Raw genomic sequence first — 26,253 nt, 5'->3', positions numbered from 1 at the left:
TATATGTCCCCCATAGCAGTGACCAGATTCCCTTGCCTTTTGTTTAGCCCTAGAAATGGCCAGTATTGAATAACAAGATTCAACCCCTCCAAAGACTTCAATGGGGTTTGCTTTCAAAGTTTGTGAACTGATTCACAAAACTGTTTGCGAACTGAACCCAGGCAGATTTACTCATCCCTAGTGCACATACTATCTTGGGTGTGCAGATAGAGACTGCACGCCAGGTTTAATGTGCACAGCTGGGTTCTCTGATGATTATGAAGGTAGAGAAGTAAACATGTTCTGAACAAATTAGATTCTGCCACAGTTATGATGAAGGAGATGTGCAGAGTAATGGTATTTACATGTACAACACCTTGTAGATGTCAGTGGGAAAGAACTCACCGTGGCATGACTTGTTGTCTGGAAGAAGTACATAACCCCCTGGACAAGTACAAAAATAGGAACCTGGAACATTTTCACAGCCAAGAGTGCAGCCATGGGTCCAAAGAGCACATTCATTTATATCTAAAAAAAATACAAAGATGTGTGATTACATACCTGGACTTGTAAATACATCAAATGTTCATTTCATGTTGTAATATAGACTACATAGAGACCTGTCAGGGCAGAAACTTAAAACAACCCATCTCAGCTGTTTTACTTTTATGTTTAGGTTCACCTGAAATAGAAAGTCTGGAGTGCTGAGCCCCCCACCTTTAACCTTCCTCAATAAACATTTATAGTTTAACAGCTGGGATTGTTTTCTTTTTTCCTAAATATTACACATATTTCTCTTACAGCATTCATTTTCATCGAAGGTGGACATTAATTCTTCTAGAACGAGGAGGGTCTGAGGTTTCTTACACGCATATGTACAAAAAGAAATAGGATGAATCGACCTTACTTGTGTAATATTTAAAGGGAAATTCCTCTTATGGGTATTTAGTGAAGGAGGGAGAAGATTATGTTCTGAATGCATATCTCACCAGGCCCCTGTTTCACCCTCTTTTAAAGAAAAAGCCCACTCACGTTCAGTTTTCAGGGGTCTGTGGCTGAGTCAATCACTTGCTGGTTGATTAAAGTGGAACTGAATTTATAAAGTATGGATTTGCTATGTTATTGAGAAAATTAAGAAATTGTGCCAAAGCAGTACCCTGAAAAATCAATTTTTGTCTGGAATTCATTCTGAAAAAAGGCACTGCCGTTTCCTGGTATGTAAGGGTGCCTAGGCACTCCCATGCCTATAGCCTCATAGCTGTACATCTCTACTAATAGATCAAGGTACTGTTGCCTCTGATTGCTAGTCTTGGGAGATTTGGAGTGATATTTAGTTATGCCAGTATTGTGTTACTCACTTTTCAGTCAGTAATGGGGAATAGATCAGCTGCAGGGAGACCACTGGCCATACTGATGACTAGTCCTTTCCCCTATGCATGCCATTTTTTTTTGGACACAGCTTCATGAACCCAATAAACTGCTGCCGTTCAAAGTTGCAAGCCATTTCATTTGTGCTAATTTATTAAAGGAGTTACAAAATCTCAAAACATTGTGTAAATATTTACTTTAATTGTCCAGTCATGTGACAAGCATCTGCACATGACATAATTGGGTATTGAAAGTGAAAAGGAATTCTATCCTGCTTAGAACAATTGTTTTAAAAGTTCTTTTTTTAATTTGATTGTAAAGGAATACTGAGATAACATAAGAAACTTTATATACGTGAAGTACTGTTAAATGTTTGTTTGTATTGATTAGAATTCTTACAATATAAAAGTAAACCAATCCCAATTCTACTCAGCTTTATGTATACAATAAAGCTTGCTACATACTAGGTTAGCTTAAAGCAGAACTCCAGGGAAAAAAATGTTAACCCTTCCAGTAGGGCTACTGTAAGGATTAAGTGCTCGTTTTGTCTAGGTTAAAAAAAAAAGTTATACTCACCTGATCCCTGGAGCCGGCTTGCTCTTAGACGGGTCCCTTCCACCTTACTCCCCCTCCGCTGCAGCAGTCTAAGGTCCCTGAGCTATTGCATTCTATACACTGGATGTAGGACATGAGGATGCCAGGGACATATCATCACTGTAGCAAAGGAGGAAACAGGTCCCCCCCCCCCTCTGCTGCAGTGGTCTAAGAATCCTTAAAGGAGAACTATGAGGTGAGTGATTTCCACTAATCCTCATAGTTAGAGCCGACCTGTGACAAAGAAGCTGTCACAGGTCGGCTCTATAGATTGGGAAGTGAGCAGAAACATGCCGCCAATCTGCACACTTCCCGATCGTCTCCCTGCAGTGAGCAGTGACTGTCAGTCACCACTCCCCGCAGGGATTCCCCCACCCCCCTCTCCGATCCTCCAGCGCTGAGTGGGGGAACAAATGGGGGAGGGGGCAGGCACAGCTGGCTCTGCCTCTAGATAGGCAGAGCCAGCTGTCACTCACGCAGCTCGGTGAATCCCGACAGTATTGTCGGGATCCGTCCCGGCTGCGGCGCTCTCAGTAAATCGCGAGCAATATCCCGCGATACACTGAGCGGGATATACTAACTGATATATACTGACATAATAACCTCCTCACGGGAGGAGGGTAGTATATGTCCTCCCACGACCCTAAAGAGAACTATGGAGAAAAACACTTACCCCTTAGTTCTCTTTTAAGACGTTCTATACGCTGTATAGGACGTGAGGACACTGAGGGACATACCATCGCTGCAGCAGAGGAGGAGATAGGCTGGAGGGAGTGCTGTCAAAGCCAGCTGGCCAGCTCTGAAGATATCATTTTGTTTTTTGAACTTAGAAAAAGCACTTAACCCTTGCAGTGCAGGAGAAGCCCCACTGCAAGGGTTAAGAATTTAGTTTTCCCTGGAGTTCTGCTTTACCGTAATATTAAACTCTTAAACTTTTTTTCAATAAGGAGTCCAGCTCAAACAAATATACATTGCCCAGCAAAGGATTTCTTCACATTTTTTGCACAAGCACTTACAGCCTCTATGTTTCTGAACAGCTGGCGCTAGCTCTCTCAGCTCCTCTTACCTGAACTTTCTGTCCAGTACAAGATCACAAGGGAGAGCACAGTCTCCAGCAATTGTCCATCTACTAGTTTGGAGAAGGGAGAAGGAGGTGGAGGGAGCAGGAGAGTACTTTGCCTTGCTGAGTACCTTGCCACAAGGTGGGCTCTATAGGACCTTGCAAGGGAAAGGAGCCACCCAAAAACAGGATTTCAGGAGACCAGCTGAATCTTTAGGAAGCTAAAACTTGTAAACTTTTATCACTTTAGTTGTGATCAATCCTTACCTTTATCTCATAGGTAATAAAAAGAGGGTTCATCTCACCTTCACAGTGTCTTCCATCAAAAGAAAGTTGAAACCCTTCTAAGCATTTACAGTGTTGGTTTGCTGCATCAATTTGACATGTTTCCGTACAAGATTCATTTCCCTTAGTGCAAGGATCAGGCTCTAGAAATATACAGTACATAAGAGTATTTTAATGTATGACCTTCATCTCAGAATTATACAATATATGTCATTCATATATAACTTAGAATTAGAGACCATATACATATTTGTGTGAATTTAAGAACATAAATAATAGCAGGAAATGTATCTTCCTGTTTTACAGTAAAGTCAGAGCAAAAAAAGTTGCAAAAGGGTGTGGTTTGCTCATCATTTAAAATGGACACAATCAATAAAGATATGTGATTTTCATGTACAGTATCTTGTATCGTGTATGTTAATAAAAAAAACATATGCAGTACACGCATGGCATGCAATACATATACACTTCCTCATGTGTTATCTCTAAAGAGGAAGTTTACCCATTTCATCAAAATAACAACAAACACACTTTTAGAAATGTTTAGTAATGACAAGATACAAACACATACTTCTAGATAATTGCCGGCTTTGTACTCTTTGCATACCTTGTTTTTCTTTTCCTACCCATTCTTCTCACGGTGGCCATTTTTACTAAGGGCAAATTAATCCATCTTCCTTTACTTCCTGGAACTCTGGCACATGGGACTAGTACATGTGACCATGCACATCATCTCAGGGGAGGAAAATGCCTTTCCCTGAGATCTCATGAGATTACAGATGAGATCAACAATCTCTGGTGCTTAATATACACTATATTGCCAAAAGTATTGGGACACCCCTCCAAATCATTGGATTCAGGTGTTCCGTTAAATTTCCTTGGTACTAAATAGTCCACGGTCAACTGTTAGTGGTATTATAACAAAGTGGAAGCAGCTGGGATCAACAGCAACTGAGCCACGAAGTAGTAGGCCACATAAAATGACAGAGCGGGGTCAGCGCATGCTGAAGCGCACAGTGCGCAGAAGTCGCCAACTGTCTGCAGAGTAAATAGCTACAGACCTCCAAACTTCGTGTCCTTCGGATTGGCACAACAACAGTGCGTAGAGAGCTTCATGGAATGGGTTTCCATGGCCGATTCTCTGTCTGGCAATCCGATGGACATGTCTGGGTTTGGCGGTTGCCAGGATAACCGTACTTGCCTGCATGCATTGTGCCAAGTGTAAAGTTTGGTGGAAGGGGGATTATGGTGTGGGGTTGATTTTAAGGGGTTAGGCTTGGTCCCTTAGTTCCAGTTAAGGGAACTCTTAAGGCATCAGCATACCAAGACATTTTGGACAATTTCATGCTCCCAACTTTGTGGGAACAGTTTGGGGATGGCCCCTTCCTGTTCCAACATGACTGCGCACCAGTGCACAAAGCAAGGTCCATAAAGACATGGAGGAGCGAGTTTGGGATGGAAGAACTTGACTGGCCTGCACAGAGCCCTGACCTCAACCCGATAGAACACCTTTGGGATGAATTAGAGCGGAGGCAGTGAGCCAGACCTTCTCGTCCAACATCAGTACCTGACCTCACAAATGCGCTTCTGGAAGAATGGTCAAACATTCCCATAGACACACTCCTAAACCTTGTGGACGCCTTCCCAGAAGAGTTGAAGCTGTTATAGCTGCAAAGGGTGGGCCAAGTCAATATTGAACCCTACGGACTAAGACTGGGATGCCATTAAAGTTCATGCTCGTGTAAAGACAGGCATCCCAATACTTTTGGCAATATAGTGTATCTATAATAGCTCAATATCCAGTAATATTCTGTGCATTTAGGAATACATCCAGATTTTTTTTTAAACAGTTAACTGAGCTAGCTAGAACTAGCTCCTGGGGGAGTTTATTCCACATTTTCACAGCTCTAATTGTGAAGAATCCTTTCCGTATGCAAAGGTTAAACCTCTTTTCCTCCAGAAGCAAAGAGTGCCCCCTTGTCCTTTGCAGTGATCTTAAAGTGAATGATTTGGCACAAAGCTCACTATATGGACCATTTATGTATTTATACATGGTGATAATGTCCCTCCTTAATCGCCACTTCTCCAGAGAGAACAAATTCAGGTCAGCTAATCTTTCCTCATAACTGAGCTCCTCCATGCCTCATATCAGTTTAGTCGTCGCTGCACTTTCTCCAGTTCCACAACATCCTTTTTGTGAACTGGTGCCCAAAACTGAACTGCATATTCCAGATGAGGTCTTAGTAATGCTTTGTACAGGGGCAGGATTATGTCTCTCTGTCTCTCTGGAGTCTATACCCCTCTTAATACAAGAAAGTATTTTGCTTGCTTTAGAAACTGCGGCTTGACATTGCATGCTATTATTCAGTCTATGATCTACCAGAACACCCAGATCTTTCTCCATCATTGACTCCCCCAAACATACTCCCCCTAGAGTGTATGACGCATGCATGTTTCCAGTCCCCAAGTGCAGAACTTTACATTTATCAACATTTAACCTCATTTACCAAATAGTTGCCCAATCATACAGTGCATTCAGATCTGCTTGTAGGTTGGAGACATCCTGTAAGGACTGTATTCTACTACATAACTTGGTGTCATCTGCAAACACAGTAATAGTACTTTTAATCCCCAATTCTGTAATTTAGAAATAGGTTAAACAGTAAGGGGCCCAACACTGAACCTTGGGGGACACCACTAACAACCTCAGACCATTCAGAGTATGAATCATTGATCACCACTCTCTGAATACAGTCTTTAGGACAGTTTTCTATCCAATTACAGATTGAATACTCTATACCTACTGACCTTAACTTATTCATATACAAAATAGCCTTTTTTCTCTTGTCTCTTTTGATTTCTAGAAATCAAAAGAGGCAAGAGAAAAAAGCTATTTTGTAGAAATCAAAAGAGACAAGAGCCATAGAAATAATAAGTAATTCCTCAAATGTTTAAAAGGCTCAATAAGCTTTAACAATTGCTAATTGCTATAACTGCTCTTTTCAGTAATGCCAGCCATTGGGGGCTGAAAGTAACAGTCAGATGGCTGAAAATAGCAGTCATTATGATAATAAATGTGTGCTGCTTATTGATTTGAACCTCATGTATAAACTTACCAGATTTTTGTAAGTAAGTAGCTTCACTGGTATGTGGCGGCTGAGCAAATACTTTCATGTCGATGACGTCCACAATGTATGGTTTTAGGTCAATCGTAGTGGAATTTTTTCCTGTATACTTATGAATTTTCCTGATGGAAGCAGATTTCCTTTCTGAGTAGTAGATGTGATCGTAAAAAACTGAAAGCCCAACATTACTTTGTCTTGAAGCCCTAAGAAATAAACAAACATAAAGCTTATTGCCTATTCAAATGAATTCTTGAAATGCCATAAATGATTAGAGCTGGTACTTGTAAATCTGTTCTGTAAAGCATGATTTGCTTGAAGTACAACTGAAGCCAAAACTTTTAGTTTTAGTTTTGGATAGAGTGAAGAGGGATTAGAACACCTGTCAGGTTTTTATTGTTGTCTATGTCCCCCGTTAGGGAGATCCACCTTCTCTACTTGCCCTGGTGAATGTTATCACTGAAAGTGGGGGAAAAAAACCCCGCAAATTTTGGGTTGTCATCAGAACAGGAATAGATGGGAAATCTTCCAATGGGGACCCTAGTTCTGGTGACCCCCGCTGACCACCAGAGATTTCCATCTCACGTCCAGTTGTGACTATTGCACAGTAAGTGAAGTGAAATCTGCTCAGTGGGATACAGAGGGTAAATAAAGCTGACAGGGGTTATAACCATAACTAAAAAAAAAAAAAGATTTGGCTTCAATTTTACTTCAATCTAATTTCTACATCTTCAATGTACAAATTGCCTTTGATAAAGTAAATTCAACAGGCTCTTGGTGAAGCTTGGGCAAAACAATCCTACTGTAATCTGTACTTTCACAGGAGTACTCATCTTCAAACAAATAGCACAAACACAATATCCCAATTAGCAGATCATTTTAGTAAAATAGATGTGATTTTACCCAAACAGATGCACACTTGCTTGTACTATGCCCGACTTTGGCTCTGATTCATCAAGCTGCAGTAACACGTGCAGCTTAAGGCGTGCTAAAGAGTGCTTAAGCAATAATACTGAGAGAGAGAAAGGTCACTTTAGCGATGCTTCAGCACACTTTATGTTCTGTTAGTACTAGTGAGCTTGATAATTTAAGGGCTTTTGTGCAGTTTGGTGTGGAACTTAAAGGAGAACATATGGTGAGTGAAATACATTCATCCCCATAGTTAGAGCCGATGTGTGATATTAAAACTGTCACACATGGGCTCTATTGATCGGGAAGTGAGCGAAACATACCGCCGCTCGCTGAGTTCCCGATGATCTCCCTGCAGAGAGCGGTGACTGTCAGTCACCGCTCCCCGCAGGGATTCCCCACCTCCCCTCTCCGATCCTCCAGCGCTGACTGGAGGGACGGACAGGAGAGGGGGCGGGCATAGCTGGTTCTGCCTCTAGATAGGCAGAGTCCTCTGTCAATGGGCCAGCTGGATGGATCTTGACAGTATTCTGGGGATCCGTCCCGGCTGCGGCGCTCTCAGCATATATCGGACAATAGCTCGCTGTATACTGAGTTAGTATATGTCCTCCCATGACCGTAAAGAGAACTGTGGGATAAAAAGGTTACCCCATAGTTATCTTCTAAAGCTGTTAGGCATCAAATGTTCCAAATACAAGTAACCAACTTCAAATAGAGAGTGGGAATTCTACATTTGAAAAAAAGAAAACCACAAATGAAAAGCCAATTCCTTTCAAAATCTAAGAATCTTGCTTTATAAAACCATAACGGCCAGTAAGATATATTCTTTTTATTCAGTACAAAGTTTGTATTAAAATCCTGTCAGGGACCAGAGCACCTCCAGGTGGCGTTGGAACCTGGTCCTGCAGTTCCTGTGCTCACCTGCAGGTGTCAGGTACCAGACCACCACTGGGTGGTGGTGGATCCTGCAATTCCGGTGCTCACCTGCGGGTGTGTCCCAGCTGTCGGCAATTAGTCTCCACCTGGTGCGGGACTGGGAGGGTATTTAGCCCCTTCTCACAGTGAGGCTGGTGCATCAGTATTGTCGCCATAACCTGTATCCTGTTGCCTATTTTATGTTACTTGTGGGTGTTGGTGGGGTTGCTTGCGTTTATATGATTTTGTATGTCTAATAAACTATAAGTTCATAGCCTTGATTGGTGTGGTCAAGTATTTGGTCCACCTGTATAGATACCTGCACGTGGTGTGGGGCACCTGTGCACGGTATCGTGATAGATCCTCATTATAATCTGGAGTGTCCTCATCTGCATACTGCAAATACCAGCACCTTTCACTTAAGAACAGTCCACATAGTTAGCAATCCAGAGTCCTCGACATTCCTGCTATTATATCAAGGCCTGATGAAGGGGGGTGCTTTAAACCCGAAACACGCTGGTATTGTTTTTCTTTTGTCATCAGATGAATGTTTAAAGAATTTGGATTATGGTTCAAAATAAAAGACTAGACATTCATGACTTGTCAATATACAGAGTAGGTCATGGAGAGTGGGAATGACTGTGCATAAACATTAGATATTTGATGTGTGTATAAACTTACATGTTTAAATATTTAATTACAGTTACAGACTCCCCGTGGTAAGTGCATGTGCCAAGGCTTGATACTGCAGCATCTACTTCAGAACTGACCCAGTAGATCCTTTTGTCTTGTCTGTCCAGTGCTAGGGCTTTCAGTTCCCCTTTCATTACAATAACAGACGTCACATTACTTCCATTCAAACTGGATCTTTCAATGACAGAAACTGAACTCCCCGATGTCCAGAACAGGAATCTGAAAATCAAAAAAAAGGTAACATTTAACTAATAGTATATGCCATTCCAAATGTAATGATACAGTCTGCTTGTTTATTGGTAATGGTTTGGTAAGAATCGATAAACCAAATAAACCATGGTGGCATGATGGATTTTGTTTCTCAGTGGGTGGACGTCATAATGCCTGTTAAAATGACTTGATAACACTGATGCACATGCTAAATAAAGGATTATTATTGTAACAAGATTTCACGATGGTTATCATAAAAAAATAACATTTCTGAACAGTACTCATACATCATATACAGCAAAACAAAATATTTTTTTATAAAATCCCATTGCTAAAGTGCTCCCACAATCAACACCGAATACAGTATATATTGCTTAGAATGGGAGTTAAGTGGCTAAAAAAAAACTAATCTCCAAGATAGGGATCAGCCATATCTCTGATTTCTGGGACAGTATTTAGCGTTGAAAGATTGATCTGCTATACCACTATGCCATCCAATAACTGATTTGCTATACCATTATACCATATAATAACTAATCTGCTATACCACTATAGTGTCTCTGTGTCAAAGCAAATTCAAAATTCCTGTGTAATTCCTGACATCACTCATAGTTATGAAGCTGAATATGGTTAAAAGGGAGCTATAGCGTACACCTTTTTTGCCATTTTTAGCTTTATAATGATACAGGAGTGCATTTTATAATGTACTCCAGTAATCAAGAATCCACCATGAGCTCGTATTTCAATATAATATACTGTGTGCAGGGCTAAGCTCTGTGCTGAGAAACGTTTTTGACAATAGTGTTGGGATCCTCCTAACTCTTCTTTCCTCCCATTGAGTGACAGCACCTTGTAGGAGCTGCTGCATGTTCACAAATACCCGTATTGTACAGGCGCAGCAGCTCTATCCCCGCAGCTCAGCCCTGCCTCCCTTCCATACCCTCTATCTCTTCTTCTCCCTAGGTCATCGTCAGCAACTCCGTCCTGTCGTCCATGCCCACCTCCTTTTCAAGCTTCTGTCTCCATCTCTTCTTCCCCCTGGCTCATTGGGATTAACACAAAGGAGAGCAGCACTTCAGCAACAGATCTTACCTTGTCCAGTTACTGAAGCACTGCTTATTCACAACTTTTAATTACAGAGGTACATTGTAAAATGTACTCCTGTATCAGTGGCGTCACAAGGGGGGTGCGGGGAGTGTGGCCCGCAATCCGGGTGACACCATTGCAGGGGTGACACCAAAATGACTGACAATCATTTTGGTGTCACCCCCTCTAGTAAAAAGTCGGGCACTCGGTCATGGACCGAGAGCCCGACAGTGTCAGGAGAGAACCCGACTGCATACCTTCTCTCTCTGCCGGCGTCCATCACCAAGATGGCCGCCAGCAGGGGTCAATCAGATGGGCGCGCATGTGCATCACGCACGCGCGAGGTGACGTCACATGCACGCGCGATGACGACATGGCGGGGTGTCACCCAGTCTGGAGACCGGGTGACACCCAGCCTCGGGCGCCCCTGTCCTATATCATTAGGAAACTAAAAATGACAAAAAAAGGTGTACCCTGTAGTTCTCCTTTAAGTCTCACTGCCCTGGAATTAGTATGTGGTCCAAGTGTAAGAAATGGCAGCTTCCATATGAGCCTTCTCATAATTTGCAAATGTCTATTCAGTAGTATGTATGGAAAGTAATTTCTGTTTTATCTGCGAAGCTAGCCATACTGGAGATCACAGATTTAGGAATGTGTGTAAAATCATGACTATAATTTCCCTGGACATGACTTGCAAACAACTAGGAATATTGTTTTGGTTTTTAAACATTATTTGCTGGTCTATGTCTGGTAACTTGTAACATTTGCAGAAAATGTAACAGTTACAAAGCACAAATGCTGCAATATTCTCCTTGGCCACTAGTGGTCAGTCCAAGCAAGCAGAAAGCTAAATCAGACGATAATACAACAGAATGCTAACCAACCCCAAGATATTTATTATCAAAAACAAATTTTGTTTACATTTATAACATTTAATGTAAAAAAAATATGAAATGTTCTATACCAAAACCTTTCTCACTTAAAGTATACCTTTTATAAAACATCTGGAGTGGTGAGGGTTTAGAACTCCTGTCTGGTTTTAATTGCTGTTTGTGTCCCCATTAGAGAAACTCACTCTCTCTTATTGTCCTGATCATCAATGCCATGGGAAATAAAGCAAAGCAGCAGTAGAGGGGAAATCCTCCACTTGTTCCCATGGCAAATCTCAAAGTAGAAATTTCCCTCACATTGGAAAGATATAGGGGTAAAAGAAAAAGCACTGTTTCTCTCCTTGGCGGCCGGGAGCGGGAGACTCCCGGAGCTATAGTGAATAGCCCGTACAGCAGCCCTTCGGTTCTACTGAACCAAAGGGGTCCTGGGGCCGAAGCTAGCCGAAGGATCGGCCGAAGCTACGGCTAGATCCTTCGGCTGCTTCGTGAATAGACCCCATACTTTTTTCCTGTTAAGTTTTCAAGACAGGAAGTGAAGAGAAATCTCCCTGGTGAGACAAGAATGGCAAAAAAAAAGTTTTAACCCTCTCCTACTCTATCTAAAATTAGATTTAGATACACTGTAAAGGATATCATAAAAAACAGAGTAAGAACTGTATGTAAAAGCAAGGGTTAGGAATAGAAAGGGTTAGACCCTAGGGAGATTTACCTCTTTATTTGTCCTCGTGACTACTGCCATGAGATCAGGGAGTGAAGGGAAATCTTCTAATAGAGACAAGTGTTCTAGTGACAACAATCTAAAATCCAGTGGTGTATTTAGGTTTTGTGCTGCTCTAGGCAAGACTACACTCAGGCCCCACCACTTCTTGTTTAAGACATTTTGCGTAACCTGTCAGCCGCCGAATCGAGCTTCTGACAGGTTGCGTTTCGTAGCAAGAAAGCCGGGCGGCCTCAGGTGGCCTGTAAAGGATCTCTTGTGGGCTCTGCAGGGTCTCAGCAGAGACCTTGCAAAGCCCACTGTAGAGCCACAGAACCCACCTGAGACCCCGCAGAGCCCACCTGAGACCCCACCATAGACCCTGCAGACCCCACCACAGACCCTGCACACCTCCCCATAGATCCTACACAGCCCACCTGAGACCCTGCAGAACCCACCACACACCCCGCATAGCCCACCTGAGACCTTGTAGAGCCAACCACAGACCCCGCATAGCACACCATAGACCCCGCATAGCCCACCTGAGACCTTGTAGAGCCAACCACAGACCCCGCATAGCACACCATAGACCCCGCATAGCCCACCTGAGACCTTGTAGAGCCAACCACAGACCCCGCATAGCACACCATAGACCCCGCATAGCCCACCTGAGACCTTGTAGTGCCCATCACAGACCCAACACAGCCCACCATAGACCCCGCATAGCCCACCTGAGACCTTGCAGAGCCTACCACAGACCCCCGTATAGACCACCATAGACCCCGCATAGCACACCTGAGACCTTGCAGAGCCCACAATAGCCGACCATAGAGCCCGCATAACCCACCACAGACCCCGCATAGCCCACCTGAGACCCTGCAGAGCCCACCTGAGACCCCGCATAGCCTACCATAGAGCCTGCATAGCCCATCTGCGACCTTGTAGAACCCACCACTGACCCCGCATAGCCCACCATAGACCCCGTATAGCCCACCTGAGACCTTATAGAGCCCACCACAGACCCCACATAGCCCACCTGGGACCCTGCAGAGCCCACCATAGACCCTGCAGAGCCGACCTGGGACTCTCAGCTGGGCTGTGCAGGATCTATGGTGGGCTATGCAGGGTCCCTTTCCCTGCACACATGTGCTCCTCCACTTACCTGAAGCCCTCGCAGCCAGCCTCTGGGTCATCCCACCATCAGATGCTGGGGTATGGGCAGCATTGAGCCGCCTGTAGCTCTGCTCCCTGCTCTCTGCTCTGCTCCCCGCCTTTGGCCCCGGCCCCTCCTCCACCCTGCCTCCGGTCCAGCCTCCTTCTCCTCCACCCAGCAGCTCTCTCAGGTAATATGTTACAAAAGATCCACATCAAAGTGTCAGTGGGGTTTTATGAGCCATCAGACTTCAATTTCAAAAATGTACAAAATGTATTCTCAATTCCATAAAATTTTCATAGATTCCATTAAAACCATCCATGTACATACATAGTCTCAATTCTGCCTTTTTGCCACATTAATCAATGTATATAATTATGTTTAACCATGTGCTATGTTAAAAAGTATGATGTCTCATGACCATCTGGAGCTCATAGATCTGGGTAGTTACTAATTGTGTTTCCTAGCTCTCTCAGGTAAATTAGACGGCCGCGAGACCAAGCAAGCGGCCGCCTAATTAGCCTGATTAGGCAGCTGAGGGTGCGTTTTACTGCCCCCCTGCAAAGTGCCGCCCAAGGCAAACGCCGGAACTGTGGCCAAGCTATCACCGACAGCTCAACTGCCGATGGTCAGGAGACAGTAGGATGGGCTCCACATTGCATCATTACGGTGCAACCAATCACAGTGAATGAATAAATGAACGTGAACCTCTCCTACCAACCTGTGTCTACTTTAAAGGCCATCTCCTGGCAGCGGCAAGGGGTTAATGAACACACAACTGCATTAATGAGTGTTGTTTTTCTATTTGCTCGGAGTTCAGCCTCAAGCAATTCGAGGCTGTCTGCTTTACTGGCCACCAGAAGAAACACTTCCACTATTTCTTTACATTGGTTTTTATACATGAGATTTGTTATATATTGCTTTATTACCAGCAACTTATTTGGTAGTAACAAATATTGTAATTACATTATTAGGAATATAATATGTTCTTCCACAGTATAAGTAATATGAAGTTCTAAAGTAGCATATACCCCTCCACAGGATCAACAGAAATGAAGGTGGGATGAACTAAACCTCTCAAAAGGGTTCGAGATTTCTTCCCACTCAAGCTGGTCCATTCTATGGTTCCCTTGTTCTGGTTAGTCCAAAAGATCATTTTGTGTTTCCAGTCCACTGTAAATAGTGTGGCTCCCTGCACTACAGCGCGCATTCTCTGGAAAAGAAAATTACAGGACAGAGCCAATACAGAGAGGTAAGACACATATAATAGTCAACTCAAACATGTCATTAATAAAACAAAGACCAATTCAACAAATAAAACCACAAAATTTAATTTTGGAATAACTGAATCATGAATGTAAAATGATGGTTTTATCTAAAGTTACTAAAGCTACTAAAGCTACTAAAAGTATATCTAAAGACATATAGTTAGTTTGAGCTAGAATGGGGAAGGGTTAGATCATCTGTCTGGTTTATATTGCAGTCTCTATCCTTCTGCTAGAAAGATTCACTCTCTCTATTTGTCCTGATGAGCAATGTCACTGGGATAGAGATCCAAAATTAAACAGTTGTCACTGGTACAGGAGGTGAGGGAAAATCTTTAAATGGGGACACCTGTTTCAGTGACATCCAATTGTTTTTATTGATGTTTGTGTCCTAGTTAGGGAGATTTACCCTCATGTTCATTCTCTCTTAAGCCATCAACCAGGCAGGTTAATCAAAAATGTTTGTCAAAAAGCAACAGCAATACATTGTGGACAGAGGTTCCAACCCCTCCCACACTTTATTTACAAAAGAGTTTTATTTCGGATATGTAGTTTATAAACATGCTGAGAAACAGTAAGTGGGATAAAGCCAAAAGTTGGCTTTATTCTCTGGCATAAATTGTATTAACCCCTGCAGTGGGGCTACCCCACCTTGCAAGGATTAAGTGCTTGTTTTGGGCCTCGCTCCCCCTCCTCTGCAGCATTCTAAGGTCCCTGAGTCATCATGTCCTATACACAGGCTGGAGGCAGCGCATTTGTGCCCAAATACATTGGGGGGAATTTATCAAAACTGGAGCAGATTTGAACTGCAGCCCATCAGCTTCTCTCATTCATTTTTTAATTTTACCTGAACAAACTGAAGAGAGATGCTGATTGGTTGCCATGGGCAACTGCTCCAGATTCTGTCTGCTCCAGTTTTGATAAATTCCCCCCCATTGTGTTGAAAGGTGTTTTCCTTTTATTCCTGTTCTGGTGGTAACTCAAAATCTAAGATTTTCTTTAACTTTCACCAGTATAAATAGAGAGGGCGAATCTCCCTAACAAAGACACAGAGAGCAATGGATACCTGACAGATGTTCTAATCCCTCTCTACTCTATCCAAAATTAAAACAAAAAGGTTTTGGCTTCAGTTCTACTTTAATTCATTTGGATGGAATAAAGGACAATTGGGCTGAATTTTGGGGCACATCTGTTGGCAAGCGGAGTCAAGGGAAAATATCAGATAGGTCAGCCTAGATTACTGCTCTTCCATGATAGTACAAAAATCACAAGTTGGGGATTTTTGCTTGTCACACAAGCATATGGAATTGTAAGACACCATGCTATTTAAGATAATATGTGTGTTTAATTCCACCAAAACAATATTTCAGTTTTGCATGGTTGTTGGCAAGTTAAGTCACATGCTTGCTTCATATACAAATAATAGTGTAGCCCCCATCACCTTCAGTGATGTGACAACTAGACATTTAGTGATAGCCAGGGCTGTAGTCAGCCTGGCTGAATTATAGTGGCAGTTAGTTGGTTAATTCCAGGTGGCTGGCATTGACTGTCCCCCCCCTGGGCAGAGTGTGACTCTGTCATATTGTGGGACTGCCAATGAGAGGCACTGTAGTGTATGTACATTACAGCAGCCAATCACTGAGTTTCTCTCTCAGCCAGTGGTGCATGCTGGGATAGGGTACATATACTGGTGGGATTTGCCATGTGCTCAGACTAGCCGGGACCAGCCATGGAATAGGGCTGGGTGCTGTTCAGCCTGCCCCCCCACCAGGCTAGGCCTAAGGCCTGAGGTGGGCATGGGCTGGTGTGAGGGAAAGGCTTCCCTGAGGCCTCCAGCATGGAGGAGGCCTGTGATGCTGATGGAGGAAGAGAACCGGGACCAATGCAGGCTGTTGAAGTACCCTGGAACTAAGTGGAATTCAGGAGCATGGTCGGTGTCTTTCCTGCTTGAGGGTCTGTAGCCATCCTGTTACATCAGTTGCTGTCCGCTGTTTCCCAAGTGGATCTACACTAATATTCCTACAAGGTCTGGTGAGTCTGGAGCTTTTGTTGGTTACCCCTGGACACCTAGAACCCCTATACACTCTCTCCCCAGTGAAGATGTTCAATAAATTGTTTACTTAGCATTTTACTACTGGAGTGGACATCAGTTTATGGGCACCAGAAGAAGGGCAGTTAGTGCTAATGGGTGGGCAGCTGAAGAACATACACTAGACAGACTAGAAATGAACCGGGCATTCAGCGGCTCCTCTAGTTTTTGTAACGGAGTTAATTTTAAACAGTTTATCGCTAATGTTGCTACCATCATTAAACATTTTGTAATGGAAATCATATCCCCCTTAATCTCCTCACCTCTAATGTGAACATGTTTAAATTTAGTAGCCTTGTCTCGTAGCTCTGGTCCTCCATACCCCTAATTAGTTTGGTTGCCCTCCGCTGGACTTTTTCCAACTCAAGGACATCTTTTCTTAGTACTGGTGACCAGAACTGGACCGCGTACTCCAGATGAGGTCGAACCAATGATCTATAAAGTGGTAAAATTATAGACTTGTCCCTGCAATACATCCCCTTTTTAATACAGGACAAGACCCTGCTAGCTTTGTTTACAGCAGCCTGGCACTGCAAACTACCTTTCAGTTTGTGGTCTACAATGACCCCCAAATCCTTCTCCATTTCTGACTTCCCCAGCGGCATACCCATAATTGTATAACCCATTTGTTTATTTTTAATTCCAAAGTGCATTACTTTGCATTTATCGACATTAAACCTCATCTGCCACATTAATGCCCACTCCCCTATTTTATCCAGGTCCTCCTGTAATGTTATAGTGTCTAAGTCCGTGTCTATTACCCTCCCTATTTTGGTGTCATCCGCAAACACGGAAATATCGCTGTTAACACCCTCCCCGATGTCATTAATAAATAAGTTGAACAATATGGGACCCAGCACAGAACCCTGAGGCACACCGCTCATTACACTAGTAGGTGGTGTATATAAAAATGCTGCAAGAAGACACAATGTAAGGAGTAAAGATGAGCCTGAGCTTGCTGTGAACCCAGTTCTCCTGAGTTCGCCCAAGCCTGCTCAAAACTGTGAGTGCCATTTCGCCCTCCCACCCCAATCGGCAGGGGGCATTCCCTACCCATTTGTGATGTGTAGCAGCAGGGTGGGAAAGGCACCTTTCCACAACTGATTGGGTGTGGCAGTCACAGTTTTGAGCGGGTTGGGTGAAATCAGGAGGGTTGGGTTCCCACCAAGCCCAGACTTATCACTCTCAAGGAGCTGGTTAATTATTCAGATATTAGTGCCCACCACCAAAAATGTCAAGTTTTGGTGCCATTTATTGTCCATCCACCACTTATCTACTCTGTTACACACATGCACATTTGGTACACTGTAATGTGCTAGTAATTGTTGATTTTCGCTATCCATTTCCAAGCAACTTACCTCACGTTTAGTCCCATTCAAGAAAACTCTTTGAAGAAAACCTCTGTTGAGGTCAAGCCAGTAGACTCTTTGTTCTTGATGATCAAAATCTAGAGAGGCTAAAGACCCTGTGTTACGTACTACTGTTCTGAAATTGGCCCCATCACTGTCAATGCTGAAAATTCTATTTCCATGACTAAACAACAGGAACGGCATTTGAGCTGAAAATAGATAGATACAAAGTTATTTCAGAGGAAATCACATTATACTGTATGAAAACAAAATTGACTATGATCAAATACTGAAATATGCCTTTTATTCGAAATGAAAATTGCAAAAGCAAACCCTGACAGAGCTTAAAATGTATAAAATATGAATATATTTGTATGATACCTGGTGTCATATCTTCAATATACATATATCAGTTTCAGTACTTTTATTACATACTTCCTTTACTGACCAATTATCTTAGATGTGTGAAAGTTCAACATGCAAAACATGAAACCATTGTACATGGATAGATGTTGATAATATCACCATTGGTATGTGTTTGCTTTATCCTTTTTAAATATAGCTTCATACTTATTCATTAATTAATTATCTGCTAGATCAGCTATTTACACTATGCCCTGTAGTAATGCACATGCAATAAAGTAGTATTAAAGGAGAACTATAGCCAAATCCTTTTTTTTTTTTCCTTAAAGTTCAGAGAGCACTGTAAGAGATGGGTTGAAAAAAATGGCAATACATCTTCATCATTACAGAACACGCCTATTTGAATGTGACTAAAGATTACTATGTGGGAAAAGGGCTTTTCTGGTGCTGAAATCTTTAAATCTCAGATGATTTGTCATTTTCAAATACAAATATAGGATACAAATACAAATATAGGACAAAAGCTGATCTCATATTATACATATACAATGCTAGGAAATGAGGAAACAATTTCAGGGTGCTAAAGATTAAATTGGCCTTGACAGTAAGGGTTTCCAAAGAATATACGGTATGTTGTTTGCACCAATAGAAGCACGGTATCAGTTAATTTAAACAGCCTTGCTGCTGTGGATTGTTTACATTGAACAATGTAGTGTGAGAATATGTAAAAAATGTAGACGGTGCTTACGTCAATTGCAAACGTATGCTGAACCTGTCCATTGATCCTAAAGAACTTCAGGTCTGACATTCACTAACAGTATTGCAGCAGCACATTAAACTTGATATTTGCTAATAGACTCCTTTTCTCTTCTGATCAACTTAGGTGGATTTATACACGGAAGATCTTTATGTCAGCTGCTTATATCACACTGAATTTGAAAAATGTATTTCCACCTAAAGATAGTTAAGAGCAGCAAGTGTTTTAAGTGTTTATGTCACTCTAGACAGAGGTTTTATATTTGGGAATAACAATTTGACATTTCTGTGTATTAAAAGTACCTAATATAGAAAGAAAAAGTAAACACCAAAAACATTTTTCAATTATTCCACAACCTAAAAATAAGTAACAAACATGTATACAAAACAGCTTTTAGGTAATGAAGATGGCCTTCCTGAAAGTCTTATAGTTGAATTAAATTGTGTTGTCTTTCTTTTTTTATTGACCCAAAACTTTTGCTAAAATATTTTTGCATTTTTGGCCCTATATATAATGTCAACCTGCTGACTCATGTCATGACTCACAAGGCTGTAGTGCTCACTGCAAAGTGCCATGCAGAAACTGGAATGACAAAGCTTATCATTAGCTTTTGGCACTGCTATTTGGATTCATGTGCTTCTCATCATACTTTTAGCATTAGGTAAGTATTTGGCCAGTAATTCAGGTGATTGGTTAGACTCTTCACATAGGCACTTTATATGCAGCATACTGTAAGCATATTGTGCATTTTAGGCACATTTTGCATGCATTACCACTGGATTCTCTGTGAAGTATGATTTCCTGGAAACTGCATTCAAAATTAAGCAAGAAGGACATTCTCTTAAAGCAGAACTCTGGGAAAAATTTTTCTTAACCTTTGCACAGTGGGGCAGTGGCATAGCATAGGTTGTCAGCGCTCGGGGCAAGGCAAGCATTGCGCCCCCTACTCCGTGGACCATTAGCGCTCCCTGAGTCCCTTCTACCAGTACAATATAGAGCTCCTCACCAGCCAAGAACACTTTCACTGTAATGTTTATTCACTTTTTTGCCTTGCTCCATTTTCACTTTTTAACACTCAGTCCCCTCATTGTTTAATCATTTTTTTAAACTTTAAACATTTATAAAAAAGGAAGAAATTATTAAATAATGAGGCGACTGAGTGGTAAAAAGTAAAAACGGAGCAGGGCATAAAAGTGAATAAACATTATAGTAGCAGTCTCTTCAAATGGGAAATCCTGCTATTAATAGGTGTCCTTATCTGTGTCATACTATATGGCTGTTTTTTATTTTGCACATACACACACACGCACATTCGGATACATAAATACATACACACTTTCAGAGGTCCCTTTCACACCAGCCTGTCCGCTAAAACACTGCGTTTTAACAGGTGGCCTAGTGCATTGTGACACCTCCGGTAGGTTGTGTTGTATCATACACTGCTGAAGCTGCCTCTGTTTACTTTTTTTTTTAACTTTATGTGGAGTGTACAAAATTTACCAGCACCTAGTTGGGATGCACCGACACCGTGTTTTTGGTATCGAGTACGAGTACTGATATTTTTTTTTTTTTGGTACTCACTGATACTGAATACCGATACGGAAGTCCCTTTAAGGAAGCCGGGCAGTGTGTAATGACTCACCGCCCGACTCCCTGATTAGCCGGAAAGCTGTTTCCATGCTCCTTCATCACCAGGTGACCGGGAAGCATGGAGCCTGCTTTCTGGCAAATCAGGAAACCAGGGAGGCAGGTAATAACTCGCCGCCTGGCTTCCTTATTGGCCATCTTCCTGAGCAATCATTGGCCAGGAAGCCAGCTCCATGCTCCCTGGTATTGGGTGCATTTGGCTGAGTACTAGTACCAAATACTTTGTATCGGCACCGATAACGATACTAGTATACTGAGACTTTGCAAAAGCGTTTGACACAGTTCCCCACATGCGGCTAATGTATAAGTTAAGGTCAGTAGGTATAGAGTATTTGATCTGTAATTGGATAGAAAACAGGCTTAAAGACCGTATTCAGATAGTGGTGATCAATGATTCGTACTCTGAATGGTCTGAGGTTGTTAGTGGTGTCCACCAAGGTTCAGTGCTGGACTCCTTACTCTTTTGGTAGATCATAGACTGAATAATAGCATGCAATGTCAAGCCGCAATTTCTAAACCCAGCAAAATACTTTCTTGTATTAAGAGGGGTATAGAGATAGAGACATAATCCTGCTCCTGTACAAAGCATTAGTAAGACCTCATCTGGAATATGCAGTTCAGTTTTGGGCACCAGTTCACAAAAAGGATATTGTGGAACTGGAGAAAGTGCAGCGAAGGACGACTAAACTCATAGGAGGCATGGAGGAGCTCAACTATGAGGAAAGATTAGCTGACCTGAATTTGTTCTCTCTGGAGAAGAGGCGATTAAGGAGGAACAGTTTCACTATGTATAGATACATAAAAGGTCCATATAGTGAGGTTTGTGCCAAATTGGAACAGACTCCCCCAGGAGTTAGTTCTAGCTAGCTCAGTTAACTGTTTTTTGTTTTTTTTAAATCTGGATGTATTCCCAAATGCACAGAATATTACTGGATATTGAGTTCTTATAGGTATATTAAGCACCAGAGATTGTTGATCCAGGGATTTTTTTTAACCTGTTGGAGCAAATTGAACTCTGCTTTATAGGGGTTTTTTTTTGCCTTCCTCTGGATCAACATTGGGTAACTGTTGACATAGCATTCTGTTTTAGGTTTTTTTTTCTTTTTCCATCTCTATAGGTTGAACTCGATGGACTTGTGTCTCTTTTCAACCCGACTTACTATGTAACTATGTAACAGATGTGAACACCGCAGATCATGTAAAATGTTTCATGTCAATCACAGCCTAAAAACCGAAGCACCACAGGCTCTGCCACCCATTCCATAAACCAAATGCACAACATCTGCTCATCATCATCATCCAATAGAAAGGTGTTCTGTACACGCATATACACATGCAGTACGTAGGGGGGGGGGGGGGGAGGGGGAATGCACCTCCCTGAAAAATGATGGCAGATAGCAGAGAAGCTAATGCTTCCCTTGCTATCTGCTGGGGGTTTTTTTGTATTCTGACACCTTCTGCTGTCAGAATGAAACAAAAAAAAATGGACAGCATAGGAATGAATAGCTAGGCTTTTTTTGCATGTTTTTGCTTTCAGTTCAATTCACAGGAGGTCACAAGGACACTGCATTTCTGACACAATCAACAGGTATTTTCTGTGTTTACAGCAGAAGCCCACATGCAGAAAAGAGACAAAATTCCCACGGGGACCACAGGAGGGAATCATCCCAGGGCGTCTGACGCCAGAGTATAATTACCACGGTAGGTACACAATTCTTAGCCTGGTGGTCCAGTGGCTTCCACCCCACAGGTAGGAAGATTGCAATCTTAGTTACATAATGGCAGTTCCTAACATGGGTTTTTAATTGGTGACAGGACATGGTCCTGTGAAACCTAGAATGTCAAAGTGTAATGGCTTGTTAAAACAGAACCTGGATATTGTAACCAAAATTACTTCTTCCACCTAAGAACAAATATAATATATTGCATCTAACCAATCCTTAGATGTATCAACTACAATATTTTTCTTTTTCTGGGCTTTCCTCCCCTTTTTCACCCGGTAATCATGCACGTAACATGCTTTCTCTTCCACTGTATCTACTGTATGGTGACAGCCATTGTTGTCATAGATGCTGGACTTCAAACATGTCGGCCTTAGTTAATCTTCATTATATGGTGGATGGATGATGGTACAAGTAGTTTAGGCAATTCAGAAAAGGTTTTGTTCTTTCTTTTTAGCTTACAGGAAGTGACAAGCACACTGCATTTCTGGAAAGTTGTAGCTGTTCATAGCATTGACAGTGTCAACAATATCTTACCATAAACACTTCTTTGTTTCTTTGTGAGCGTATCTATCTGCTCTTTAATGTGTAGTCAAAATTTGGGGCTATTTTTTGCATGAGGAGTACATTTTTTTCTTTGTCTTAGAAAACCTCATATTTCTGAGTCACCAATGTATTTTGGACAGTTAATTATAAGGTCCAGTATGCATTGCTGTGGATTACTGGTCAGTGTTAATCATGGCAGGGCTGGTGATGCTATTGCTGGTGGATCTGGTAACAGCCTCTTAGATTCTACTACTGGTTCAGGGTGGCAGGAATTGTTTTGCCCTTGTGGATCTGGTGGCAGACCACTGGTGTTTCAGCTTGTTGCACTGGTTGTAAGGCTGGTGATGGACTGTGGTTGGCTCTGTTCCTGGTTTCCTTGGCAGGGCTGTGGTTGGCTCTGCTTGTGGTTATTATACCAGGATTGTGGCTGAAACTATTTATAGTGGTGAGGACTGCATCAGTGTCTGAGCCTGGATGCAGACTTGGTACAGAAACTTATTTTTCTGTCGTATATAAGGCTACTTCACCTTCTGCGACTTTGTATCCTCATAGTGATCCTGCTGTTGTGACTTTTTTACCTCCTGTGATCTTGTATTCTGCTAATTTAAATACCACTTCTAGCCCAATATTTGGCACATCACAAAGAGCATATTTGTATTCTATTTGTATTCTATTCTAGTGTAGTACTCATCCCCGAAGGAGCCGCCAGAATAACCTGGGTCATCACTAGTTGTCTAGGGGATTTGGTCTTCAGCTGCCCCATTAGCATTTAACCGCCCTTCTTCTAGTGCCCACAAAGCTGATATCCACTCCAGTAGTATAATGTTGAATAACTTTTATTAACATCTTCACACTGGGGAGAGATGGTATAGGGATCCTAGACATCCAGGGTAGTACAGACGTAGACTCCAGACTCACCAGACCTTTTTAGCATCTCAGTGTAGATCCATTTGTAGCTCATTGAATAAGCATTTTAGTAGCAGATGAGCAGGGAATGAGTACAGATCCTCAGCAGGAGAGATACCGGACTTGCTCCTGAGGTCCTCTACATTCCAGCCACCTCCAGTTGCCATCATCTTCCCTTGTTCTCCCCCTCTGGCAATGGCACAGGCCTCCTCAATCCTGGAGGCCTAGTGAAAATGTTTCCACACTCCAGCCTCTGGCCACCTCTAGGCCTCAGGACTAGCCCGGGGGGTGGCTGAACACCAGTCCTCTGCTAATACATGGCTGGTCCCAAACTAGTCTGAGCACATGGCAATTTCCTCCAGTATATGTACCTTATCCCGGTATGCACCACTGGTTGAGAGAAACCCAGTGATTGGCTCCTGTACATACACTCACAGTGTCCCTCATTGGCTGTCCCACAATACAGCAGAGTCCCACTCCACCCAGATAGGTACAATCAATGCCAGACACCTGGAATTAACCAGATAAATGCCACTATAATCCAGCCAGGCTGACTACAGCCCTGGCAATCACCACATTTCTAATATCCACCTCACAAAAGGTGATGGGGGCTACATTAGTAAATGTACTTCTTTTCACAAGAAAATTTTTCTTTATGTAAATTTTTTAACATGTCTACAGAAACCATTATTCCATATTTCAGATGAAAGTAACGCAGTGTGAAACCTGGAACCTTAACTCATGATCTCAGGAAACACTAAAGGCACAAAAGCAGGGCGCAATAAAGTGGAAACAATTCATCAAAAGTTGTGAGGTGCACATTTGTCCAAAAATCTGCACTGACCTTCTGAGTTAGTCACCTGCTGCTCCATACCTGTAAGTGAAGGGTAATTGTCTTTACCATGGAGCACCACGGAATGGAGCACTAAGGAAAGCTGAGGGTGTGTTGCTGTAGAGAGGAAGGGAGTTTAAAGGGACTCTAACCTCAGGAGTTAACTCTTAAAAATGCATTCAAGTACCTTAACTATTAACAAAAATGTATCTTAATTGTATCACTCAGCTGTAGACCCTCAAATCATTTCTAAATTCATACTGACACTGTCCTTCCTTCCAAAAGGTGACTACGTTTGTTCCACATGGTCCGTGTGTGTGTTGTAAGGTCATCATCATGCATCACTCGGCTGTAGATCTTCAAATAACTCTGAATTGAAGCTGATATTATCCTTCCTTCTGGGGGGTGGCTACTTTTGTTCCCCCTATACATTTTTGTTAATAGTTAAGGTACTTGAATGCAATTTTAAGGTTTAACTTCTGAGTTTGGTGTCACTTTAAGTGCCCCTTTTACTTTGTCATTCATAGGCAAATATTAGTAATTTTAAAGGGGTTCTGAACCCTCCCGTTTTTTTGCCTATATCTGCTGCTATCAAGCAGTAGATATTGGCAAACAGTTTTTAAAAAAACCCCGCTTTCACAGCGGTTTAAACCTACCTTGTTTGTACTGCACGTACCCACCCGAGAATCCGAAACTGCTCGGGCGGCCGCAAAGCATCTTGGGGCGGGCGCATGCGCAGTTCAGATTCTCGGCCGGGAGACGAGGTGCAAGGTAAGTCTATGGACGCGTGCACCCGCATGCAGACACCGTGGGATCAGAAGTGCCTGCAAGCAGAGAGGAGTCAGCGCTGGATCGGAGAGCCGCCGCACCGCTGGAGTGACAGATGAAAACATCAGGAAAGAAGAAGAAGAAGTTCGGATTAAGAGACATCATTTAAGGTTAGTGCTGGCATTAACTTTTGGGGGGAGGGAAAAAATGTATCCTTTAATGTCACTTTAAGGTATGTGTTGTTGTTGCTTTATTACAAAAATGTGTGACAGTTTACTTTATCTTCCCTTTTATTTATTTATTTTTCGTTCTCTATAAATCGGTATTGCACATCCTATCTTCTAGCAAAATACAATCACTAACAAACAATAGAAACTTGTTAGATGTCTGTTAAGAAAATATAGTTCAAAACTTTGTGTGAGTCACATTTCTGTCAAATAAAACCCTTCAGAAAACAGGCCATTACATTTATCAGTAACTACAAATAATACATAGATTCCAATTAAGCATGACGCACCATGACATTTTAATGCCCCTCGTATCCTGGCAACTGTAGTATTACAGAGGCCTTGTCCTGAAAAAAAAAAGTAGCTTAACAAAATACAAAGGCACTCTGCAGAATCGTGTCGGCCTACTCTGAATAGAAGAATGAGCTGGCCGAAGAAGGGATGAAAAGATCCTTTATGTCACCTTAGCGCGTAATGCGTTAGAGGAACAAATGAAAATAATGAACAATCTTCAATCCTTGGCAGCTCTCAATGGTACTGTAGACAAACGCAGGTTTTGCACTTGTTGGAAGGCATGAGAAAGGGCCTGATGAGGCAGAGCAGGGCATTAGTATGCCAAGCAGGAAGAGATCAGGAGAAATGAATGTTAAGCCATGGATCCTGGACAGACACTAACACAGAAGGAATGTGCAGATACAAATAGAATACTGGAAAACAGTTAAAAGTCACAAATTTGTAAAACTGTTGATTATTTTTTAATCAAATTTTATTTAAATTGAGGGAAATAAAAATAAAAAACACATTCAGTGCTTCTCTCAAATA

The 26,253-nt window shown here is 42.2% G+C and overlaps 1 protein-coding gene across 1 annotated transcript in view; it reads right to left on the bottom strand.

The window, feature by feature from the left end:
• Positions 1–26,253, bottom strand: part of EGF (epidermal growth factor) — a 107,029-nt gene that overhangs the window by 56,829 nt on the left and 23,947 nt on the right. The window contains exons 4-9 of the mRNA XM_018570047.1: positions 17,674–17,873; positions 13,993–14,174; positions 8,914–9,144; positions 6,403–6,614; positions 3,307–3,429; positions 385–507 (exon numbers count right to left, since the gene is read on the bottom strand). Coding sequence (XP_018425549.1) covers positions 385–507; positions 3,307–3,429; positions 6,403–6,614; positions 8,914–9,144; positions 13,993–14,174; positions 17,674–17,873 — 1,071 coding nt within the window. The remainder of the gene's footprint in view (positions 1–384; positions 508–3,306; positions 3,430–6,402; positions 6,615–8,913; positions 9,145–13,992; positions 14,175–17,673; positions 17,874–26,253) is intronic.

This window comes from Nanorana parkeri, unplaced genomic scaffold (assembly GCF_000935625.1).
Source record: "Nanorana parkeri isolate BGI_ZX_2015 unplaced genomic scaffold, ASM93562v1 scaffold36, whole genome shotgun sequence".
Lineage (NCBI taxonomy): Eukaryota > Metazoa > Chordata > Amphibia > Anura > Dicroglossidae > Nanorana > Nanorana parkeri.
The sequence above is the reverse complement of the archived record's forward strand: the minus strand, read 5'-3'. Positions and strand labels throughout refer to the sequence as shown.